Source organism: Chelonia mydas, chromosome 4 (assembly GCF_015237465.2).
Source record: "Chelonia mydas isolate rCheMyd1 chromosome 4, rCheMyd1.pri.v2, whole genome shotgun sequence".
NCBI classification, from domain to species: domain Eukaryota; kingdom Metazoa; phylum Chordata; order Testudines; family Cheloniidae; genus Chelonia; species Chelonia mydas.
Genome location: NC_057852.1, coordinates 20981550 through 21006415, shown reverse-complemented (window position 1 = coordinate 21006415; position 24866 = coordinate 20981550). Strand labels below are relative to the sequence as shown.

General features: G+C 39.8%; 1 protein-coding gene across 17 annotated transcripts in view; it reads right to left on the bottom strand.

Annotated features, from left to right (window-relative positions):
• The window catches only part of PTPN13 (protein tyrosine phosphatase non-receptor type 13), a 184377-nt gene that overhangs the window by 4284 nt on the left and 155227 nt on the right, over positions 1–24866 (bottom strand). For 9 of the 17 annotated variants that reach the window (XM_043545414.1, XM_037896821.2, XM_043545417.1 and 6 more), the window contains 15 exons: positions 23900–24264; positions 23347–23533; positions 20554–20712; positions 19266–19437; positions 18935–19145; positions 17256–17326; positions 15325–15386; positions 13992–14148; positions 13479–13616; positions 11832–11923; positions 10200–10255; positions 7928–8031; positions 6427–6575; positions 3342–3432; positions 384–721 (listed from right to left, as the gene is read on the bottom strand). In XM_043545414.1, coding sequence (XP_043401349.1) covers positions 384–721; positions 3342–3432; positions 6427–6575; positions 7928–8031; positions 10200–10255; positions 11832–11923; positions 13479–13616; positions 13992–14148; positions 15325–15386; positions 17256–17326; positions 18935–19145; positions 19266–19437; positions 20554–20712; positions 23347–23533; positions 23900–24264 — 2352 coding nt within the window. The remainder of the gene's footprint in view (positions 1–383; positions 722–3341; positions 3433–6426; positions 6576–7927; positions 8032–10199; positions 10256–11831; positions 11924–13478; positions 13617–13991; positions 14149–15324; positions 15387–17255; positions 17327–18934; positions 19146–19265; positions 19438–20553; positions 20713–23346; positions 23534–23899; positions 24265–24866) is intronic. The other 8 variants (XM_043545416.1, XM_043545420.1, XM_043545429.1 and 5 more) reach the window with 3 other exon arrangements.

Sequence of the window (24866 nt, the reverse complement as noted above, 5' to 3'; positions counted from 1 at the left end):
ATTATCAGTAATGCATATATGGGGCCATGTCCTGACCTGCTGTTATAGAGGCACATTAGCATTGTGAGGTGATGTCCTTGAGCACTGCACAAATGCTACCTGCTGAAAAAGTCTCTACCTAGCTTATGCAGAATTTTATTCCAGTGGTGAAAGAAGCTGCTCACTCAAATTCCTACATGGAGGAAGAGTGGCCCAATCATAATAGTCAGAAGAAATAAGGACAAAAAAGATTTTTAAAAAAAGTAATCCTGTGGTTTTTTCAGGATGCGGAAGTTTAGACCAGCTCTGGCTGGACTGAAGGGATCCATGCCAAGCAAACAAAAAAGGAACCTGCCCAATCACCCCAGAAACCCACAGAGTGTAGACTGACTTGATTCACTTACTTGAATATCTTCTAGCTCCAGCACTCTAATGACAAAGCCTTTCAACTGTTGCAGTCTCACAAGGGCCAGCCGGAGTCGGTCATTGACCATGATAGTTTTGCCAAGTACGTCGGGCCAATAGCGCTGGCATTTTATCTTTTCTCCTTCTACTTCCTGGGTCATCATGGCTATTACAGTACACTTCTGTTCCCAAGTCATTTGCCAGAAGTCTGCTACTGTAGTAGGGAGTGGTCCTTGACATGCAATGTAGACAAATTCATCATTCCCCACGGGCATTCTAATGAAGCTGGCATTGATGTATCCGCCTTCAGTTCCTAGGGACACTCTAGTGGTATCATCTGCAATCCCAACATAGAAAACATATTTTAATTATATATGTCCATACTAGGGCTGTCGAGCGATTAAAAAAAAATCGCGATTAATCATGCGTTTAAAAAAATATTTGCCACGATTAATCACACAAATAATCGCACTGTTAAAAAATAATAGAATACCATATATTTAAATATTTGTGGATGTTTTCTACAATTTCAAATATATTAATTTCAATTACAACACAGAATACAAAGTGTACAGTGCTCACTTTATATTTATTTTTATTACCAATATTTGCACTGTCAAAAACAAAAGCAATAGTATTTTTCAATTCACCTAATATAAGTACTGTAGTGCAATCTCTTTATCATGAAAGTTGAACTTACAAATGTAGAATTATGTACAAAAAATAACTTCATTCAAAAATAAAACAATGCAAAACTTTAGAACCTACAAGTCCACTCAGTCCTACTTCAGCCAATCGCTCAGAAAAAAAAGTTTAGTTACAATTTGCAGGAGATAATGCTGCCCACGTCTTGTTTACAATGTCACTTGAAAGTGAGAACAGGCGTTCTCATGGCAGTGTTGTAGCTGGCATTGCAAGATATTTACGTGCCAGATGCGCTAAAGATTCATAAGTCCCTTTATGCTTCAATCACCATTCCAGAATACATGTCCATGCTGACGATGGGTTCTGCTCTGGGTCCAGTGCTGTATCTATCCTTAGAAATCTCACATTGGTACCTTCTTTGCGTTTTGTCAAATCTGCTGTGAAAGTGTTCTAAAACGAACATGTGCTGGGTCATCATCTGAGATGGCTATAACATGAAATATATGCAGAATGCGGGTAAAACAGAGCAGGAGACAAACAATTCTCCTCCAAGGAGTTCAGTCACAAATTTAATTAACGCATTATTTTTTAAACGAGCGTCATCAGCGTGGAAGCATGTCCTCTGGAATGTTGGCCGAAGCATGAAGGGGCATATGAATGTTTAGCATACCTGGTATGTAAATACCTTGCTATGTCGGCTACAAAAGTGCCATGTGAAAGCCTGTTCTCACTTGCAAGTGACATTGTAAATAAGAAGCAGTCAGCAGTATCTCCTGTAAATGTAAACTTGTTTGTCTTAACAATTGGCTGAACAAGAAGTAAGACTGAGTAGACTCGTAGGCTCTAAAGTTTTGCATTGTTTTGTTTTTGAGTGCAGTTATGTAACAAAAAAAATATATCTCTACATTTGTAAGTTACACTTTCATGATAAAGAGATTGCTCTACAGTACTTGTATGAGGTGAATTGAAAAATACTATTTCTTTTATCATTTTTACAGTGCAAATATTTGTAATAAAAAACAACAAGTGAGCACTGTACACTTTGTAGTCTGTGTTATAATAGAAATCAATACCTTTGAAAATGTAGAAAAACATCCAGAAATATTTAATAAATGTAAATTGGTATTCTATGGTTATAAATGCGATTAATTTTTTTAATCACAGTTAATTTTTTTTAGTTAATCGCTTGAGTTAACTGCGATTAATCGACAGCCCTGGTCCATATACCCATAATTAAACCTAGGTCATGTAAATACTTATGGAGTACTTTTCATCTCACAAATATTAATGAATCATCACAACATCCGATTTGAAAAAATCCACCTCACATAAGGAAAAAGAGGCAGCGAGGTTAAGAATCTGATTATCAGCGGTGCAGAGCCCTTGCTGTTGCCACAGGACAAGAACTGGAGTTCTGGGCTTTCAGCATTCCTAGAAATCAGGCTCTGTGGGTATGTTTACAGTCAGAGCTGGGGGTGAGATTCCCAGCTCCAGGAAACATGCTCATGCTAGCTCTTATCAGGTTAGATCACTAAAATGAGAATGTGGCCTCAGCAGTGCAAGCAGCGAGATGGGCTATTGCCCCAAGTGCATGCCCGTCAGAGACCCTAGATACACACTTGGGGAAGCTTGCCCCTCCCGCTGTCACAGCTATGAGTTAGCACAAATATGTCTCCTCAAGCTGGGAATCACATCCCCAGCTCAAAGTGTAGACAAACTGATAGCGTCTTACCCACGGCTTCAGAGAGACTCTGTCAGAGCAGAAATTAGAACTCAAGACTTTCTGGCTCCCAGTTCTAGACTCAGACTTTACGTCTCCTGCATATGCAGCTAACGGAATATAAACATAATTCTTTTATAGTGAGATTGACACAGTGTATTAATATTAATTATTATACTTTTGTCACTCCAGATTTACAATGGTATAACTAAGAGCACGGTCTGTCCTCCTATGTTTATGTCTATCGTATGTGACAAACAGGATCTGCTGCTTAAACAGAATTAAAGGTTTATGTGAGAGTGGAGGGAAAAGATGGGAGGCATAAAATAACAAGCAGGTGCACTCATAGAATGATTTTCATCCACATATCGCAAAGTGCTTTAAAAGGGTGGGCAAGCAGCATTATCTCTTTGTTACAGATAGGGACAATAGTGCAAAGAGGTTTAATGGTCTGTCCAGTCACACACTAACTCAACAGAAGAACTGGGAACAGGAGTCAGGACTTACCAGTCTGATGTCAAAGCCACCAGACCACACTGCCTTTCTGGTGAAATCAACATAAAAGTTTATCATCAGATTACTTAGGACTTACAGGGAAGTATATTTTTATATCTGTTCTTCCTCCTGTTCTCTTTAGTTTGTCCAACCAAACACTGATCCAAAGGCTTTAAGTCTTGAAGGTTCTATAAACAGATAGTCAGTTCATATTAATAACTGCTGGGATAAACAAAATGTCATCAATTTTTAACTGTCAAGTGACTAACAGTATCTATTAGAAACATATAGAAAAGACAGGTTTCAGAGTAGCAGCCATGTTAGTCTGTATTCACAAAAAGAAAAGGAGTACTTGTGGCACCTCAGAGACTAACCAATTTATTTGAGCATAAGCTTTCGTGAGCTACAGCTCACTTCATCGGATGCATTCAGTGGAAAATACAGTGGGGAGATTTATATACACAGAGAACATGAAACAATGGGTGTTACCATACACACTGTAAGGAGACTGATCACTTAGATGAGCTAATACCAGCAGGAGAGTGAGGTGGGGGGGGGGAGGGGAGAGGGAAGAAAACCTTTTGTAGTGATAATCAAGGTGGACCGTTTCCAGCAGTTGACAAGAACATCTGAGGAACAGTGGTGGGGGGGAGGGGGAGAATAAACATGGGGAAATAGTTTTACTTTGTGTAAATGACCCATCCACTCCCAGTCTCTATTCAAGTCTAAGTTAATTGTATCCAGTTTGCAAATTAATTCCAATTCAGCAGTCTCTCGTTGGAGTCTGTTTTTGAAGTGTTTTTGTTGTAATATTGCGACTTTTAGGTTTGTAATCGAGTGACCAGAGAGACTGAAGTGTTCTCCGACTGGTTTATGAATGTTATAATTCTTGACATCTGATTTGTGTCCAATTATTCTTTTACGTAGAGTCTGTCCAGTTTGACCAATGTACATGGCAGAGGGGCATTGCTGGCACATGATGGCATATATCACATTGGTAGATGTGCAGGTGAATGAGCCTCTGATAGCGTAGCTAATGTGATTAGGCCCTATGATGGTGTCCCCTGAATAGATATGTGGACACAGTTGGCAACGGGCTTTGTTGCAAGGATAGGTTCCTGGGTTAGTGGTTGGTTGTGTGGTATGTGGTTGCTGGTGAGTATTTGCTTCAAGTTGGGGGGCTGTCTGTAAGCAAGGACTGGCCTGTCTGCCAAGATCTGTGAGAGTGATGGGTCGTCCTTCAGGATAGGTTGTAGATCCTTGATGATGCGTTGGAGAGGTTTTAGTTGGGGGCTGAAGGTGATGGCTAGTGGCATTCTGTTATTTTCTTTGTTGGGCCTGTCCTGTAGTGGGTGACTTCTGGGTACTCTTCTGGCTCTGTCAATCTGTTTCTTCACTTCAGCGGGTGGGTATTGTAGTTGTAAGAATGCTTGATAGAGATCTTGTAGGTGTTTGTCTCTGTCTGAGGGGTTGGAGCAAATTTGGTTGTATCGTAGAGCTTGGCTGTAGACAATGGATCGTGTTGTGTAATCTGGGTGAAAGCTGGAGGCATGTAGGTAGGAATAGTGATCAGTAGGTTTCCGGTATAGGGTGGTGTTTATGTTTATGTGACCATCGCTTCTTAGCACTGTAGTGTCCAGGAAGTGGATCTCTTGTGCGCACTGGTCCAGGCTGAGGTTGATGGTGGGATGGAAATTGTTGAAATCATGGTGGAATTCCTCAAGGGCTTCTTTTCCATGGGTCCAGATGATGAAGATGTCATCAATATACATCAAATACCGTCATCAAACACAGTGGGGAGATTTATATACACAGAGAACATGAAACACAGTCATTGTTTCATGTTCTCTGTGTATATAAATCTCCCCACTGTATTTTCCACTGAATGCATCCGATCAAGTGAGCTGTAGCTCACGAAAGCTTACGCTATAATAAATTTGTTAGTCTCTAAGGTGCCACAAGTCCTCCTTTTCTTTTTGCGGATACAGACTAACATGGCTGCTACTCTGAAACCTATAGATTCATAGATTCCAAGGGCAAAGGGACCATTGTGTGATCATCTAGTCTGACCTATGTGTAATACAAGCCATAGAATTTTCCCAAAATAATTCCTTTTGAACTAGAGAATATCTTTTTGTAAAACATCCGATCTTGACTTTAGAATTGCCAATGATGGAGAATCCACCATGACCCTTGGTAAATTGTTCTAATGGTTAATTAACCGCACGATTAAAAATGTACACCTCATTTCTAGTATGGAAGTGTTTAGCTACAACTTCCTGCCATTGGATCTTGTTATACCTTTCTCTGCTAAACTGAAGAGTCCATTATCAAGTATTTGATCCCCATGTAGTTACAATTCACAGTCACACCATATGGGAGTAAGGCATGCAGCCTTGCAAAAAAAAAAAAAACAACAACCCTATCTTCTTGTAAATTACTTTGAAATCTTGTCCTGGAAGTTTTAATAGTTGGTAACATATTAACAATTTTAACAAGAGTAGAGATTCATGTTTTCATCGTGGCAGCTGGATTTTGCAGAGGTCATTACATTTTCCACCTCAGATGTTCTTGTCAACTGCTGGAAATGGCCCACCTTGATTATCACTACAAAAGGGTTTTTCTCTCTCCTGCTGGTAATAGCTCACCTTAAGTGATCACTCTCGTTACAGTGTGTATGGTAACACCCATTGTTTCATGTTCTCTGTGTATATAAATCTCCCCACTGTATTTTCCACTGAATGCATTCGATGAAGTGAGCTGTAGCTCACGAAAGCTTATGCTCAAATAAATTTGCTAGTCTCTAAGGTGCCACAAGTCCTCCTTTTCTTTTTGCAGATACAGACTAACATGGCTGCTACTCTGAAACCTGTCATCTTAAGTGCTGGTTAAAAAATATATTATTTATTATTAATTAGTATTATTATTAATGGATTTGAAGAAACGGGCAAGTCTCAATCACATTTCTAGATCCAAAGCCAATATAGCTCAGTCTAGTTAATGTAGTTAAACTGAAACAGAGGGGAGGAAAAGTATTCTTTCCTTTCTTTTGCTTTGGCCGTGCAGAATCAAGCCCTACGTTTCTACCTGCTTCACACTGCCCCAGTGAAGAGTATTTTCATTGCATGATTCATATTTAAAAGAGGTTTACAAAGGACTGAAAATAGCCTGTGTTTGTTTACCTCAATCTCCTTGGAAGGAACTCCTTGTTCCAGTAGTCCACGTAACATTCGGATGACTGACTTCAATTTGGCTCCAGTATATTTGCCTGAAGGAAGCACTCTGACAATTGGGAGTGCAGAGAGCTCTTCATTTGTCACTAAAAGGCAATCTAGCAGCAGAAGAAGATTGATTTATGTGCACATATAAAAACAGCTAACAGAAAGGACAGTGTATAGCATGCTATAGTGCAGTGCTATAAAATGAGAGATTTCCCAGGTACCACCACATCCAGTTTTCAGGTGGTCAATTGCTTATTTATACATATATTTGTTATATTTTATAGAAAAGATCACCCATAAGAGAAACAATCCTTCCAGCATTATCTCTTCACTGATAATGCTTGCTACCTTTTATCACTATTTTCCCCAGAACTGTATATAGATCAATTCATGATAAAAAATGTCAACATTTGAGAAACCATGAATGAGTAATTTTCATCTTTAATTTCCGTGCAGTCAATATGCTGAAATAATCAATAAATGCATTTTTAGAATGGATTCTTGACGCACTGTAATTTGCAAGATCAATGACCATACACATAAATATGAAAGCAGAACTCTGCACTTGAGCCAGAGACCTTACATTTAAAAGTGCAAGCTCACACCTTGCAGTTTTTTCTTTAAAACTTCACCTTAAAATGCATTTTAATGATAAAAGCGTAAGATGTGTTAACTGCATTAAAGTTTTTCAAAAAATCTTGGTTTAGAAAAGCACATGTCCTTCTTTATTCTTTCAAACACCACACAACTTGTTAATAATCCAAGTTTCCTTGACATGAGTTAAATACCTTGTGACCACTGAATCATACAAAAAGTTTACTAGAATAGTTTATGTTGAAGTTTATTTTTCCTAAGTTAAAAAGCACTTTCAAGCACAGATGCCATAGATATGATTTATGAATATGAATTCAGGTAATGGAACATATTCCTGAACATATTCAAGATGCTAAAGATAGATACCCAGTTCTGCCACCCTTACTCATGTTGCGTAGAATCTTATTCTGGGAGTAGGTCCATTGACTTCAGTAAAGATGGCAAAATCAGGCCGGAAGTAATGAGGAAAATGCTGGGTAATTAGAGTGTGGAGTCAGCACTCAATAGATGCCTATAGGATCTCAGTCCAATTGCACATTTCACCATATGCCATTGCAGCTTTCGTAAAATAGCTATTATGGAAGGGAACTGGCTGCAGCTCTGACTATGGGCTCAATTCTGCAATCCCTTGCTCAGATGAGCATTCAGTGAATCAGTGGGATTACACCCTTGCGTGAAAAAGGGTTTACAAGCTTGAATTATTATGATCCACTCCGATGAGCTCTTGAGCACCCTGATTTCCCATTGACTGCTCTTCTCAGGACTGGGACCTTAACAATATCCAGAACATGTTCAAATACATTTCTGACATGATTACATTATTGTAATCCTCATTTTCCACTGATTGTTTATTTGTTCAAGTCCTTGCCTTTAGTTCGATGTTCCTGATTTATTGATTCAATAGGGAGTTCATCACTTCCCCATGTAATTTCATCTTCATCTGCTTGTCCCACCAGAGGTTGTTGCGGTGACCTAGAAAAGCAAAGAATGTAAAGGTTTCTCACTTCCTATCAGAACAATACATTTCAATTTTAAATATGAACATTTTCTGTAAACAGAAGACCCTACAACACATGAGATCATTTAGAAAAGTGCAGAATTCTTAGATTTAGATCAAATTTATAAACGACAATAAGAAGAAAATAAATATTTCATGTATTCCATAGATTCAACCAAAATAAGAGGTTTAATTCCATGATGATAGCTATTAATGTAATACACAGAGATTATGAATCATATTACATAATTCAAATGTAGGGAACTCTCTTAAAAAGAGAGAAACTCAAAAAGGATATTTTCTGGACCAATTCTTATTGTTGTTCCTTGAAGACAGAAGCCTTAGCTTCTAATTATTTTTTAGCCTTACTGAAGTAAATTTAAACGACATATTATTTATAACACACATACTACAAACAAAAAGCTACATTAAAGAGCACGAAAGTTGCAACATCAAGTGCCCAAATATTGAGAAATGCCAGAATTAAGTTTGCTCATGCAACTATATGTATGTGTGTGTGTGTGCGCGCGCGCATGTTACAAATGTAATTATATGATACATACAGACATGTTTTACACCCATTCACACATACCAATGACTTTCTAGTTTGACCTGTATCTTTGCAGGCAAAATGATGATACAAAAATAAACTGAAGTCTGGATTTATTTGAGAAAAACAGCCATTAAGCAGTTAAGTTTTCTGAAGTTTTCCTCATAGCAACACAGTGTAGCTGCCTTTGTTATATTTTACTTTATTATGCTTGAGTCATGACTGAAGATTCTCTCATTTAAGACTAGCAGGAGAAGAACAGAGGAGGAACCTTTGCTGTTAGGTTATTGTATGCATGTCTGCAAGGGACTCAGATACCATGGTGATGCTTGTGGAATAAGAACCTACGTAGCTAAAACATTTCTCCACAAAATATCCGCCGTGCAGATTCCTCACATTCTCAGAGCAGGACACCTCAATCCAGTTTGGCAGGGACCACCATAAGCCTGTCTGGACTTTGGACTACGGAAGGTGGCAGCTACTGGCAGTTTTGATGGTGATATTGATGGGGATGCATTCCCACATGGAAATGTCTGTTCATTCAGTCAGTTAAATCACAGTCAGAAAGAAGCAACTTTCAAACACTGCTGTCCTGGGCTGGATTCAAACAAGCGATCTACAGATGAAAAGTTTCAGAGTTGCAGCCGTGTTAGTCTGTATCCGCAAAAAGAACAGGAGTACTTGTGGCACCTTAGCGACTAACAAATTTATTAGAGCATAAGCTTTCGTGGGCTACGGCCCACTTCATCGGATGCATAGAATGGAACATATAGTAAGAAGATATATATATACATACAGAGAAGTTGGAAGTTGCCATACAAACTGTAAGAGGCCAATTAATTAAGATGAGCTATTATCGGCAGGAGAAAAAAAACTTTTGTAGTGATATCAAGATGGCCCATTTAGACAGTTGACAAGAAGGTGTGAGGATACTTAACTTAGCGAAATAGATTCAATATGTGTAATGACCCAGCCACTCCCAGTCTCTATTCAAACCCATGTTAATGGTATCTACTTTGCATATTAATTCAAGCTCAGCAGTTTCTCACTGGAGTCTGTTTTTGAAGCTTTTCTGTTGCAAAATTGCCACCCTTAAATCTTTTACTGAGTGGCCAGAGAGGGTGAAGTGTTCCCCTACCAGTTTTTGAATGTTATGATTCTTGATGTCAGATTTGTGTCCATTTATTCTTTTGCATACAGACTGTCCGGTTTGGCCAATGTACATGGCAGAGGGGCATTGCTGGCACAATGTGGAGGCAATTGGGGGACTATGCAAGCCAGGATCTGAATATTTTTTCATCCTAATTATGTTCCAGTAGTTGAGAAGCAAAATAGAGTTCTACAGCAAATTTGTACTGTTCATAATTCACGACTGATGGCCTTGAACACCCCACTTGACATCAGGTTCTATAGCACTAAATAATATCATGACCTCTCAGATAACATGAACAGACACAAAGCCATCTTATATCAACATGTCAACAGACAGATATATATATATACGGGGTTTGGGGTTTGCTTGTGCTTTATCTTCCCTCACTTCACCAAGCTGTAAAAATTATGTTACTCTTAAATTCCACTTAAAAATCTCACCTTTCAGGCACTACTTTGTCTTCACAATGTTCTTCACAACCATTTATTTGTGTCGGCTAGTGAAGGAAGCATTTCAAAGTATAGTGAGTTATGTTGGAAGGGGACTGTACAACAAGCACACTTTTATTTTATAAACCAGAACAATGTTAACAAGTAAATTAAGTATTTGTGCAGGGTACCACACTGAAAGCATTATGCACTGACAATCTCTATTCTTCTAGGAAATCCACCCAACCACAAAATCCCCAAACATTCAGCCTCTGCACTGGGGAATGTGGAGCAGTTGAAAAAGTAAAATCATATCCCAGCCTAGAGCCCCTCCCCGGCTCTTCTTCCAGCTTCAGTCTCTCTGTGCTAGTAATGTTGGTTAGGGGTGTGATTTTTTTTTTTTTTTTTGCCAAAAACCCTAGTGTGTGTACATCTTATTTTCTCCAGAGAACTGGTGTACTCTATACTGGTGAAAACACTTTTGGTGATATAAGCTGCATCTACACTTGGAGGGCTTGCCAGTATAACCATAGTGAAGACTAGGACTAGGAAGGAGAGATGGCCTGGCTCTAGTTCTACACATAATCAAATGTTCAGCATACTCACTTCCGAAACAATGCAGAGCTCAAATTCCATCAGGCGGAAAATCTGCTTGTGGCTCTGCTCAACATATAACTCAAGTGACAATCCCCTGCCAAGTCAGCCTGTACCCGTACCCATACATCAAACAGAAAGCGAAAGGACAGAGCACCTGTGAGTTTTGCCCCCAAATGAAATATGTCGCATATGCATGAATAGAAGTAGAATACTCAAGAGAGGTAAGGAGCTTTTTAATTTTATTTTTGATTAACAGAGCCCAGGCAGTGTAAGTGTAAAAAATGTCAAGAGTGACTCACAACTGAGACCAACTTAGCCCAGCTGCTGGTGCCTTAGCCAAGGGGAGTCTCTCTTTTAGATCCCCTACAGAGAGCTTACAGATCAAGGGCCCTGGTGTTGAGTCACAGTTGTACCTGGGCCGGAAGTACAAACAGTGAGTGTACACTGGATGGGGGATTCTATTAATTGGATACATTTGCTGTGGAGTCTGGACATCTATTAACTGATGCAACATAGGACAACATGGGGAAGTGTAGAGTGAAGGTGGTATAGAATCTGTTTGTGAACATTAGTTTTTCTGAGCAGAAAGGTGAAGGAGAAGGAGCCTCAGATTTGGACTCTTTACAGATACTCTGCAAAATATTTGAAATGCTCTGATTTTTCCTAACCTTCTATGAACTGAGGGAGCTTTCTGGCTAGAATGTATGAAATAGCATTGGATTGGCATTTTATTATCATTACACTTTTAAAAACTGTTGGCTTTCATTGCTTCCTGCCAGGAACAGCAAACATAAATTTTCTGGTTTGTTCTCTTGCATGGTTAATTTCTCACAATTTAATTATTATACAGTATTTCAAAAACTATTTCCATACTCTTGGTTTATAAACACTGTTTTCTGGAGGCCAATCAAATGGCAGTGACAGTTAAATTTAAAATATCGATGAAATTATTTCCACAAATTCAGTGTGATCGAGGGAACGAGAAGTCAATGTAAATAGTCTAGGAAATCGACAAATAAAGACACTGCCAACATCTTTTCATTTTACCTCTGGAAAGTCTTCAGGCAAAGATGACCCATCACAGTCCGTGTCTTCAGCTTTTTCTTCTGCCAGCTTCCCATTGGTCTCTAAAGAACCTGCTGGAGAAATACATTGGAAGACAGAGCTATACAGAAGTGATGTTATGGGTAGGTTAAGTGAAAATGCTCATATTTCCATTCAAATATAATAAGAAAAATAGTGCCTGCAGCTAAGAAACCAGAAAAAAATTGGTTCTAAGCGTACGAGACCTGACATTCATTCTTAACAACTCTTCACTGTCACTGCAGACCGTAGGACTAATGGTAAATTACAGGCCTGATTCTCATTTACACTAAAAGTCCTTTATACCACTTTGGCAGTGTAAAGCAGCCTTAAAGTGGGCACAAACTGCACTGGCACCCAGTAAAGTTCCCTTTACATTGTCAGAGTGATGTAAAGGGGCCTTGACATAAATATTAATCAGGCCATCGTACTTCATCATTCTTAGCACAGAATCAAAATTTGGGGTTGTTTAAATGTAGTTTAACTACATGCAAAAAGAAAAGGAGGACTTGTGGCACCTTAGAGACTTAGAAATTTATTTGAGCATAAGCTTTCGTGAGCTACAGCTCACTTCATCGGATGCATTCAGTGGAAAAACATGGTTATTTGTATCAGTTTTGAGCTAATGCACCTACTACAAAAGGATTACAAGTTCTTAACCCAGCAACATGAGTCTAATTCACAGTAGGACTAGGTCTACACCTGGATTCTAGTTACTTCCTATATTAATGAGCCATCATAAAATTGAACAGGATAAAATCTGACCTACTTTAGCTATGTCACTGCTGCTACATCTCTCAGGTTTAGCACACCAGCCGTACTGCTGTATACAATGGGCCAGATCCCAGCGGGTGTAACTTTGGCAGTAATGGAACCACACAGATTTACACCAGCAGAGGCTCTGAGTCTGTAGTTTTAAGAGAATGTTAATAGATGAAAATAGGCCAGCAAGTTCAGGAAGGAGCAGAAGGGCAAGGGTTAAAATAGTTATAAACTGGTGAGTGGTGTCTCAAATCTGGTGACCACAGTAACAGCCACCAGAGTTTGCTTTAATTCACTGAACTATGTGCAAGCCCCCAGTGATACCTCACACGAGCAATTAGCAACCACTGTTCCCATAATCATGCTCATTTCAGTTGACGGTGATTATTCTTTTGTGAAGATAGAGCAGTGACGAAAAGGGAGTGCTGACTCTTGCAGCACTAGGAAGAAAGGAAACTATAAAACTTGCTGAAAATTAAAGGAGCAGATTTGCAAAGAAAAAAATATTTTATATTTTTCAAAAATTGCTGTCACAATTTTGTAACCACCAGGGATGTAATTTGAGTGCCTGACTGCACCTGCAAACCAAGACATCTAAACATAATCAGTTCTACCCACAAACAATTGCAGGTACTAATGCATACCCCAAAATTATTTAAAATAAAGACCAGATTTACAAAACCTGGACTTCACAGAAAGATCCTCTTATTAGACGCACCATCCCTTTAACCACATCTCTTGGAAAAATTCAGTTTGCAAGCTACTTCCATTCCACCACCTTCTGTTAGCTAACCAAAAGGCCATTCAGTGTTCATTTCCTGGGTTTAGCTTTTTGATAGCTTATGGTACCTGGCAGATGGTCACCTGTGGTTGCATTATTGCGATTTAAGAGGTTCTGGGCTTCCTCGTCTACAACATTCAACAGATACTGGACAACGTCATTGTGGTCATCCTCATCAAAATAGTCATCCTCCAGTATCTCAGTTTCTAGAAAAATAAAACAAACAACATGGGGGAAAGGAATATAAAAAGATTAATGCTTATAAAGGAAGTGAATGACATAAATGGGGCATCAAGCGGATATTCTATATATTCTCTAAGATACTAATAATTATTGACGCTCCTTCCTTGACTATGCTATAGAATTCCAACTCTGATCCCATGACTCCACTTCTCCTTCTCTTGGCAAATAACTCGTTTAGGAGAGAATACAGGACCAGAAAAACACATTATAGTAATGAATGTCAAGTTTAAGATATTCAAGAAGTTAAAATTGTCTTTTATTTTGAAATCTTTATTGCCTACTCGCTCTCCCACTCTTGAACTGAGGAGTACACAGATATTCAAATCCCTGCTCCTTACCTGAGTGATCACTGTTCTTGGAAAAATCGGATATCTGATTTGTAAAACCACTGGAGGGCATGTTTCTAGAATCAGTGAAGTTCATTAGCCCTTTTGCCTGATGAATGCTGCTTACTGCATTTGCATGAGAAACTCCTATCACGCTTTCCCCATTAACCTAACAAAACAAAAAGTAGCATAAGTTAGTTTTCTTTTTTAAGGGCTTGTTGTTTGTTCCTCTAACAGCCCCATTCTAACAGAGCATAGGGTACTACTCAGGAGTGCAGGCACAGAAATGCAGCCTTTTCATGCCTCCTACTCCATTAAGAAAACACGATTTAATCTTAGTGGTAACTTATGCTTGAAATTTTTTTAAATTGACAATGTAACTGTACTATAACTTACAAACAAAATTAAGAAAAATGAAAATTAAGCCCGAATGTAAGGGGGAACTTCCTGACAGTGGAGATCTATTAGATTGTGGAACAGCCTACCAAGAGAGCAGTGTTGCTGCAATTACTTTCCTCTTCTTGTCCCTCAGAGTGAGGCTATGTCTACACTGGCAATTGCATGACAAAACTTTTGTCTTTCAGGGGTGTTAGCCCCCATGTCCACCGAAAGACAAAAGTTTTGCTGTAACAAGTGCCAGTGTGAACAGTGCGTTGTCAGCAGGAGCACTCTCCGGCCGACAAAGCTAACCTTGCTCATTGAGGGTGGAAGTTTTTTGTCAGCAGGAGAGCCAACAAACAGCAGCTACACTGCACGACTTTTAGCGGCACGGCTGTGGCGACACAGCCATGACGCTAAAAGCTGTGTAGTGTAGACAAAGCCTAAGAAATAATTGTGAGGGATAGAATACTTTGCATTTATATTGTGTTCTCCATCCAACACTCTCAAACATTAATGATCTTAGCTTCACATCACTTGTACCTCTGTGAGGGAGGTGAGCATTACCTCCATTTCTCAGAAGAGAAAATGGAAGCAGAGAGAGATTAAATTACTTGGCCAATGTAACACACAAGCACTGTGAGGGGCTAGGAACAGAATCTAGATTTCTGAGTTACAGCCCTGTGCCTTGGCCACAAGACCAGTCTTCTTTCCTTAAATGCAGTTCTGGGCATTGGAAAAATAATTCCAAAAGCTTATGCACTTATTGATTCAGATCAACTGACAGCACTGTAACTGCACAGTTTAAGATACAGAAATTTTGCCTTAGCTGGGGCTGGGTATTGATTATCTTTTTCTCTAGTTAATGAAAATTCCTACCAATAGGATTACATGCACCTATTTTATCAGAACTGAACAAAGGAAAATAAAGCAGCTGTGTTAAATATGGTTGCTTCATTTTATTTACCTTGGGGACATAAATATCAGGTGCTGTTTCTGTTTTGCCATAGTGATTTCCATGGGGATGGCCTAAACAAAAAAGAACAAATCGATAACCCTTTAAATAACAAAACGTTTGTAGTGAGCACATTATGAAAAAAGTATCAGAGGGATAGCCACGTTAGTCTGTATCCACAAAAACAATGAGGAGTCTGGTGGCACCTTAAAGACTAACAGATTTATTTGGGCATAAGCTTTCATGGGTAGAAAACCTACTTCTTCAGATGCATGGAGTCTCCATGCATCTGAAGAAGTGGGTTTTTTACCCACGAAAGCTTATGTCCAAATTAACACATCTGAAGAAGTGGGTTTTTTAAGCTTGTGCCCAAAAAAATCTGTTAGTCTTTAAGGTGCCACCAGACTCTTCATTGTTATTATGAAAAAAAGTTGTGTGGCAGTAAAGAAAAATATTTATCATTTGTTATGAAATGTAATATACTTCCTTCTGCTGACAGTTATTAAAAAGAATAATTGAACCTAACTGAATGGTGGAATAGTGGGGTACTTAACCACACTCATATCCGAATGACAGCATTTTAAAATAACACTATGTTTGCAGAGTTAGGAGAAATAAGAGACCATAATGGTATAATAAATAACCGAGTCTCCAAAACGACCATTGTTGATAAATAGTAATACCAATACAATATGAATTATATGGCACCAGGTGCAAGTGTGTCACTTTAGAGGAATATTGTAAAACTCCCACCTCCAAAGGTTTAAAATCTAAGGGCATGTCCCTGCAAACACATATCTCTGGATGTAGTGTATACCCAAGTCAATGAGACTGCTCGTAGTAGTGTTTTCAGGACCAAGCTCTAAAGAGACAATGTCTAGACAAGAGATGGGGGATGTGAAACAACAAAAATCTAGTGCAAGATATTAACCTCTCCTTTCTCTTTAATTGGGCATTTATTAACAGTGATGTAACCTCATGTTCAGGGCGACTCTAAACCTCTGACTGTCAGAAGCTAGGGTGGATCACTCCAACTGCCCTGTTCTATAGATTCCCCCTGAAGCTCTGTTATGGGACAATGTTGGAGAGTGGATACAAGGCTCGATGGACCATTGGTCTGACCCAGTCTGACAATTCCTATGTCACACTACTAGAGTAACACTTTGCAGCTAGAACAGCTCCAAACACACTTTGGCAATTAAGAAATAAATGATAATACTGTGGAAAGTGTTATTTGACCATTACAAAACTTAATATCACACTGTACTTTTTTCAGTGGGTATAAGAGCTGTGTTCTTATTCATTGCCTGATTAAAAGATCTGCATCAAATTGTGTACGCATTCTGAGCTGATTTATGAATAACAGAAATAGTTATCTTGTATTGTGTGAAACATAGTAAGAAGATTTCGAGTATAATTCTTTGAGTAAACAAAGTGTTCAGGTATTATCAAAATTTGCCCATCAATTAAATGGAGATCTTTGGTAGCCCAGAAGACTATAAAAAACCTATCAAAGATATGAAATTAAAAAAACAAGACTACAAAGGAATAAGGGAGAGTAGAAATTGATTCAACTTTCCTCCATAGGCAAAGTGATATGTAAACAATACCACTGGAAGCACCAAATTATTTGTGTTGTATGTAACAATGCCAATATATTACCTAATCCAAGAATTTTCTAAAGCTGAGTATAGAACACTCCATTATGTTTAAATGGTTCTATTCTATTTCTCAGAATCTGTGACATTCTGTACTATCTCTTATCCATGTCCTTATGCAAAGTGGCTTCTTAAATTTGTTGCAGAAGTTTGGCAAACCTTATTTAAAAGAATACCATGTATCCTGTTTCTGACAGGCTTTTGTAGGCAAAAGATAGATATCACACTTTGGTTGTCATTGATAGAAAGCAACTCATTTGCAATAGGTAACTAAGAGATCCTTACCATTAGCTTTCATTAACTTTGGACTTGAGCTAACAGAGCCCCTGGACTTTGGAACCAATGGGTGACCATCTCTGCGATAAGAAGAAACACACTATATTTTTGATTTGTGAAAAGGAACCATATGTAAGTATCTATATAAGGGCAATTTCTTGTTGACTATTGTGCTTGACATAGTTAAGGCCTATTTTCCTTGGACAGATTTGGAATAAGGTACCAAGAATATTCATTATCCCAATAATAGAAAGGTATTCACCAGATAATATCCTCGTTCATATCTATTTTCAGAAGAGGGAGAAAACTTCACCGAGCTAGGATTTCACCCCAGACTCATGTAGACAGGTGCGATCTAGTGGCCTCAGTCTAGGGCCTAAACCTGAGAACTCCTCAGTCCCTGCAGCACTTCAGAAAATCAAGCTTTCGGTGCCTGAAAGTTAGGCGCACAAAAGTAGTGGAAACTTGGTAATTCCTCTGCCTCAGTTGGGATACCAATACCTATATAGCTACCTCTTTACAGGATTATTGCAAGGATTAAATTATTGCTAGTAAAGAGTTTTGAAATTAAAGGGTCAAGGATGCAGCTGCTCTGTGCCAACCTGGTAGCATAATCTGAACCTACAGCCAGGTTTGCTGTACCAGGGAGGATTGTTCCAGCACATACATGAACCTAAGGAGGCATAGAGCCAATGTGTGATCTCTTACACCACTCCCCCTCCCTGCTTCTGATGTAGTACGAGAAAGGTGTGGCTTGAACACCCCTGAACTAGGTCAATCTTCACCTGCAATTTCCATACTCTGTGGGTATCTCTACACTGCAGCTGGGAGTGAGCCTAACAACCCAGGTAGACCGACTTGTGCTAGCAGGGCTTGAATTAGTGCATTACAAATAGCAGTGTGGATGTGGTGGCTCAGGCTTTCAAGCCCACCAGACCCCCTAGGCTTGAGAATCTGAGATCCAGCCCAAGATGCAGCTATTTTTAACACGCCAGCTTGAGCCGTGCTAGAGCAAGTCTGTCTATCTGGGCTGGGAGGCTCACTCCAGTTGGTACAACTTTGAGAGGAAAAAAAGAAAAATGTTGACAAGTTTGACAACTCTTTCCAAAACAATTAGGTTTTTTTTTAAAGGGCACTTTGATCCACTTAACTTATTACTAAGGCTAAGGTTTTGTCAGTTATTTTTAGTAAAAGTCATGGACAGGTCACGGGCCATAAATAAAAATTCAAGGAAGCCTGTGATCTATCTGTGACTTTTACTAAAAATAACTGTGACAAAATGGGGAGTGGGGGATCACAGCGGATTCTGTGACTTCCATGACCTCTGTGACATAATCGTAGCCTTACTTATTACATACTTGTCCTACCCTGCTTATTATATAGATGTCCACACACAAGATGTGCATATATCAAATTTAGTCCGAGAATGCCTCTTATGGTGCAGTCCGCAGCTGGACAATTTTAGCCTCATTATGAGCCCAATCTGATGAGATACCGAGCACTCTCAACTCCATTAAGCCAACAGAATTGAGAGGACAGAGCACCCTAAAGGATCAGGCCTTTAAAAAAATAGCTGCCATTATCACTCCAATTGGTTAGCTATTGTGCCAGGAAAATGCAGTTAAGTGGACATGGCTACAACTATGTCAGTTAAAAATCACATGCAGAAATTAGCTTCCACAGGATACCTTGTTGCTTTCAGCACCACTTTAGGAAGTGACATTTCCAGGGCTCTTTTGGCTTCTTTCAGAGTCATTCCCTGTGTGCTGACTCCATTAATATAATGGATGATATCCAACGTACGGAGACTTTCCTCGCTGGCAGCAACTGACCTTGGCTTTATATCACTAATATACACCACCTGATAAAGGCTGTCATGACCTCCTGATATAGACAGACCTGTGCAGAAGAAAAAAAATCCTCAATCTTTTCTTTTACTAGTCAAGTGTGATTTTTACAACGGGACATTGAAGAAAGGCATTTCACACAAGGGCAAACAGCCATACAATTTTATATTACCCAGCTCTTCTTTATGGCATGATAATGTAATATCAGGCAGCAAATGAGGCAACACTGGAATCTTTGGTAACTCCAGAACACGTCCAACCACTAATCTGACCGTCTTTGGCGCAGCTCGAAGAAAACTGACTGCATCTGTGTGACCCATGTTAGTGACATCCATGTCATTAACCTGAAAAGAGAACAGCAACAGAAAAATCCTCATTATGGTTACAATTAAGACAGCCAATGACACTAAGAAAATTCAGCTGAAGTCCCTGTTATTTGTATTTCATATTAAATGACAAAATATAAATGTTATCAATGACAGCAACTGCAATCTATGAGGTTATCCATTTCCACGAACAAACACATTTAATGGAAAATGGTAGAAGAAACAAATCCTGAACTAGTAATGTTAAAATAGTAAATATATTACAAAAAAGGTTTAATATATACCAGTTTCCATAAAATGGAAGAATAAGCTTTTAGCAAGCCACGGCCTGAAAGCCAGACTCAGTCCCTAATCCACACTGGTTTATGATTTTATTCCTTACCTAAGGTTAAACGTTATTCCACAGGATTTAATTCCCCGATCTAGCGAAGACTGGCACTCATGCTAAACTCTGTATACTGTACTATGAGTGGTCTCATTGATTTTAGTGGAATTACGAACTGCACGTGGAAGTCTTTGTAGGATGGGGGCCTAAGAACGTAATTAAGCACATTCTTGTTCCACGACACCTTATAATGTTAGCATTTGCTTCAGTGTAGCTGTATTAATAGACTTTTTTATGTTCTGTTTACTGGAAGGAGTGTCACACAAGAACATTTATCCAAGCTTACCTGAACAGTTCCTCTCTGAGACTAGATGATCATGATAGTCCCTTCTGACCTTAAAGTCCATGAGTATTTTGAAAGGAACCCCTAACTGTAACCTAAAAGATCATATATACTGAGCCCAACCCTATCTACTATTTTGCTGTCTGGAAGAATTACACAGATGTTAACAGCAAAATGCATTTAAGTGGACACAGATGTTAAGAGCAAAAGGTTTAGTGAACATTTGTCAGTCATGTTCCATGTGTTTTATTTTATACTTATATTTAAGTTGGTTCAACAACTGTTATATTATGAATTTCAATACATGCATTTAGTTGTCAGCTTCTCATCCACACATTTGACTCCGCACACTACAGGATCCAGAATTCTTATTTTTCTGGTTCAAGGTTAGTTTGTTTCCTCTCTATTATCACACAGATCCCTTAATCTTGAGTTGGGTTTCACTATGAAATTCTACTCATCTCACCTTGATAAGCCGGTCTCCTGGTCGTAGCCTCCCATCACTTTTGGCAGGATCCTGAACAACGTCATGAATGTAACAACCAATGTTATCATTGCCTTTGGTCACTGTAAAGCCCAGGCTTCCTTTTTCTGATTTAGTCATGGTAACATGGAGTTCCACTTCCTGTGGGAAAAACAGTGTTTTAAATAAACAGTGGTCTAGAATGTGGATAAATAGTGTATCCTCTATGAAACGTAGGGTCATCTGAATGAGCTGCTTTGATTAAGATTATTTAAGACAACACACTTCATTAACCATTTACTTAAATCAAATATAGGTTCTAATCCTGCAAACACATCTGTACTGAGGCTTATGTATTGAAATCAACGGGACTACTTATGCGCATAAAGTTAAGCAAGGGCATAACGTCTTTTTTACAGGATCAGGGCCATACTGAGTACATCAGGGATGGACAATCATTTTTGCGGGGGCGGGGGGGGGCACTCCATGCATTTTGGTAAGTCGTCACGGACCACACATTTCTACTATATTAATGGAGGGGGTACGGGATCTGGGAGGGAGTTTGGGTGCAGGGGATTGGGGTGCAGGAGGGGGTGTGAGGTGCAGACTCTGGCCGGGAGGCACTTACCACAGGTGGCTCCTGGCCAATGGCGCAGCAGGGCTCAAGCAGGCTGCCTGCATGCCATGGCCCCACGCCGCTCCCAGAAGCGGCTGCGGCTGGCTGCTGCTGGCACGTCTCTGTGTGCCCCTTGGGGAGGAGGGAGGCAGTTGGTCTCCGTACGCTGCCCACACCCACAAGCACCACCCCCACAGCTCACATTGACTGGTTTCTGGGGGCGCGCAGAAACATGGTAGCAGCAGCCGGCCGCTTCTGGGAGTGGCGTGGGGCCATGGCAGGCATGCAGTCTGCCTGAGCGTCCCACTGTGCCGCAGGACTTTTAGCAACCCGGAGATCGTGAGGGGGCAGCCAAAGAGCCTGGTGGGCCGGATAGAAATGTTAGATGGGCTGTATTTTGCCCACCGCTGGAGTACATCAACTAGAATAAAACTGGGCACGAGAGGTGAAGATGCTCTCCTACAAAAGGACAAAACGTCAGGTTTCCGTTACTAAACTGGAGTACTGTATTGTACATCTTGGTATTACACACATGCATGCCTTTTATATTATACATTTGTAATTTACATGCATTTTATGTTCTCTGTTTAGGATTGTGCTTTACTTGCACAGAAATTAACAGAACAAGAAGAAGAAGAAAGGATCAAAAGAAGAGATTAATAGTGTGATGATGAATTTAGCATTGATTTTTAAACCCTAGAGAATTGCACTGATAGGCTTGTCTAAATGGTGCAGCAATACGTGGAAAAGGAGTGTGATTTCTAAGGTGCACCAATGTTTTGTGCACCAACTGGCCCACGCAGACTCTGCTAGCACACAGTAAAAGTTCCCTACTGTCCGTTAACATAGTACTGTTTATGTGAATATGCACGAGGGAACTTCTGATGTGTGCTAGAGGGGTCCCAGCATGCTTTAGAAATCACTCTCCCCCCGCCCCCGGTAACATGCTTGTGTAGGATATCCCTTTGTAATGGACAGTGCTCTGGGTTGCAGAGAGAAAGACCTGTCTCTATTTTCAGCACTGTTTTTCACTCTGTGAATTGACAGGGAGCGAGAGAGACGGAGGTGCTTTGTGCTGCACAACAGCGTCCCCTGGGATATGGAGGGAAGGATAGCTCAGTGGTTTGAGCATTGGCCTGCTAAACCCAGGGTTGTGAGTTCAATCCTTGAGGGGGCCATTTGGGGATCTGGGGCAAAAATTGGGGATTGGTCCTGCTTTGAGCAGGGGGTCGGACTAGATGACCTCCTGAGGTCCCTTCCAACCCTGATATTCTATGATTCTATGATTCTATGAGACAGCGATGTCAGACGGTTCTCAGAAGGGTTTGATGCGTTGCCTCTGAGGCCAAAAGACGTGTATCTGGGGGACAGACAGATGTAAAAGCAGAGGAAATGAATGGGATTACAAGGGCTCCAACCAGTCCGAGGGTAACAATGGGGAAAAATATATTGACAAGTAAGAAACTTAGCCTCAGAACATCATCACTACATAAAAAGAACAGGAGGACTTGTGGCACCTTAGAGACTAACAAATTTATTTGAGCATAAGCTTTCGTGAGCTACAGCTCACTTCATCAGATGCAATTTGTTAGTCTCTAAGGTGCCACAAGTCCTCCTTTTCTTTTTGCGAATACAGACTAACACGGCTGCTACTCTGAAACCCGTCCCTACATAGTTACACACAGTGCCAAATCTTCAAAATATGGATTCAGACTGTACCTAAGAAATGTGTGCGCCCATCCATAATATCCACAGGGCAATGGAGCATTTAACTACCCAAAATTGTATGTATGCACAGGCAGTTATACAATCTGCACAATTTTAGAGTCTGATTTGAAAAAAAAAACAAAACCCTGTTTTTTATTTAAAAGAGTAAGTAAAACATTTGAATCTCGCAAGTGCCTCATCTATAACACATCTAGGGACTCTGTCTTAACAATGATGCCATTCCTATTGTCACAAATGGCCGGGCCACCTTCTATAAGTAGATTGTATGAGCGCCTTTTGCAAAACACATCCTCAGTTAACTATACATTTAAATTAGGGTAATTGTTCTAAGTAAATATAAATAGGATGCATTTTGTTACGGTCAAAACCATGGCTAAACAAAACCCCAAGAGGCACAATCTTTAACACATTTATGGCACAGAGAGTGAGAGAGAGAGAGAGAAAGTAATTACTGGTTCATATTCATCAGCATGTTTCTCAAATTGGTTGAGCAGTGATGTTATTTTCTCTCTTTGTGGAACTAGCTCAGAGGTGGTACTGATGTAGGCATCATCCATTAAACCAGGGATAGCAATCTCAGTAATAGTTCTACAGCTTGGTATTGGTGGCAAGTCCAGTGGTAGAGGAGACGGAGGATTACTACGAGAAGACAGGGAAACAAGAGTTTGAATGGTTTATAATATTTGAGGCAGACTTTGTTGCTTACATGATTAGAGCTCTGCGAAGACACCATGTTTCACTTCACAGGTATTCATGTGTGAACTCTGATATTTCTGCAAACGTTTACAAACTTGATACAGGGGTCAAATTATACCATCCCTCACTGCCAAATCAACACAAGTCTTTGTCCCGATAAAATCTAGTCGTTTTCACACCAAAGTCTTGAATTTTTATTAGTAGGCCTTATCATCCATTTTTGCAGACAAATTCCACCCTTTTGACTGTTCCAGGCTTGCAAAATCTGAGTATTTATTTTTGCAAAATAAGTAATATTTACAATCATACCTGTCCTCAAACTCTGGCTTGCTGGGAGTCTCATGAGCAGAGTAGTAGATGGTACGAATTGCTTCTTCCTGGCTACAAGGATTTTCATACTGAGTGTGTGCTGGAGCCATCATTTTGTCTAGAGTTTGGTACAGCGCAGAATTCCATCCAGGGCTTGCTATCTGTGTTGGGGTCACCACTACCTCTTCTTCACCACTCCCACTGCTGTCACTGTAGCTATCTCTCCTAGAAGGGGATTTTAGTCGCTTCTTGCTCTTATCGGTCACTTCATTTTCATCTGAGCTGTCACCTTGATCTCCCTTTGACGCACCAGAAGTTTCTGTGCTCATGTCTGGAAATATTTGTTGTGGGGAATGTATGGGAGTCTGCAACAAATGTAGAAAGAACGAGGAGTACTTGTGGCACCTTAGACACTAACAAATATATTTGAGCATAAGCTTTCGTGGGCTAAAGCCCACTTCATCAGATGCATGAAGTGGACATCTGTTAATCAACAAATGTGATGTTTTAGAAATCAGACTCTGGCTATAATGGTGATTTATTCATTTTAGGTTTGGCAGAAAATGTGTAAAGAATGCAGAAATAATCAAACACGTTTAATCAAAGGTTAATTGTATTTACTTCAGAAGTCAGCACAGTGGACCAAACTCAGCCCTGGTATAAACTCCACAGAGTTCAGAGTGAATGTAACTTATTTTCAGTAACACAACACGTATGTAATTTTCAAACCTGTGTATCTAGGCAATTTCAAAAGCACTAATTAAAATGGGAGTTGCGGGTGCTCAGCTCTCTAAGAAACTGAAACTGCCGGGAGGCACTGAGAGGCAGATCCTCAGCTAGAATAGATGGTCAATGACAATTTACACCAGCTGAGGATCTGTCCCCGAAAGTTTAAACATTTGGCTCCAGTACCATTTCCCAAAAAACTGTGTAATCACACTCCCATAAACATGATGTACCAATCAGT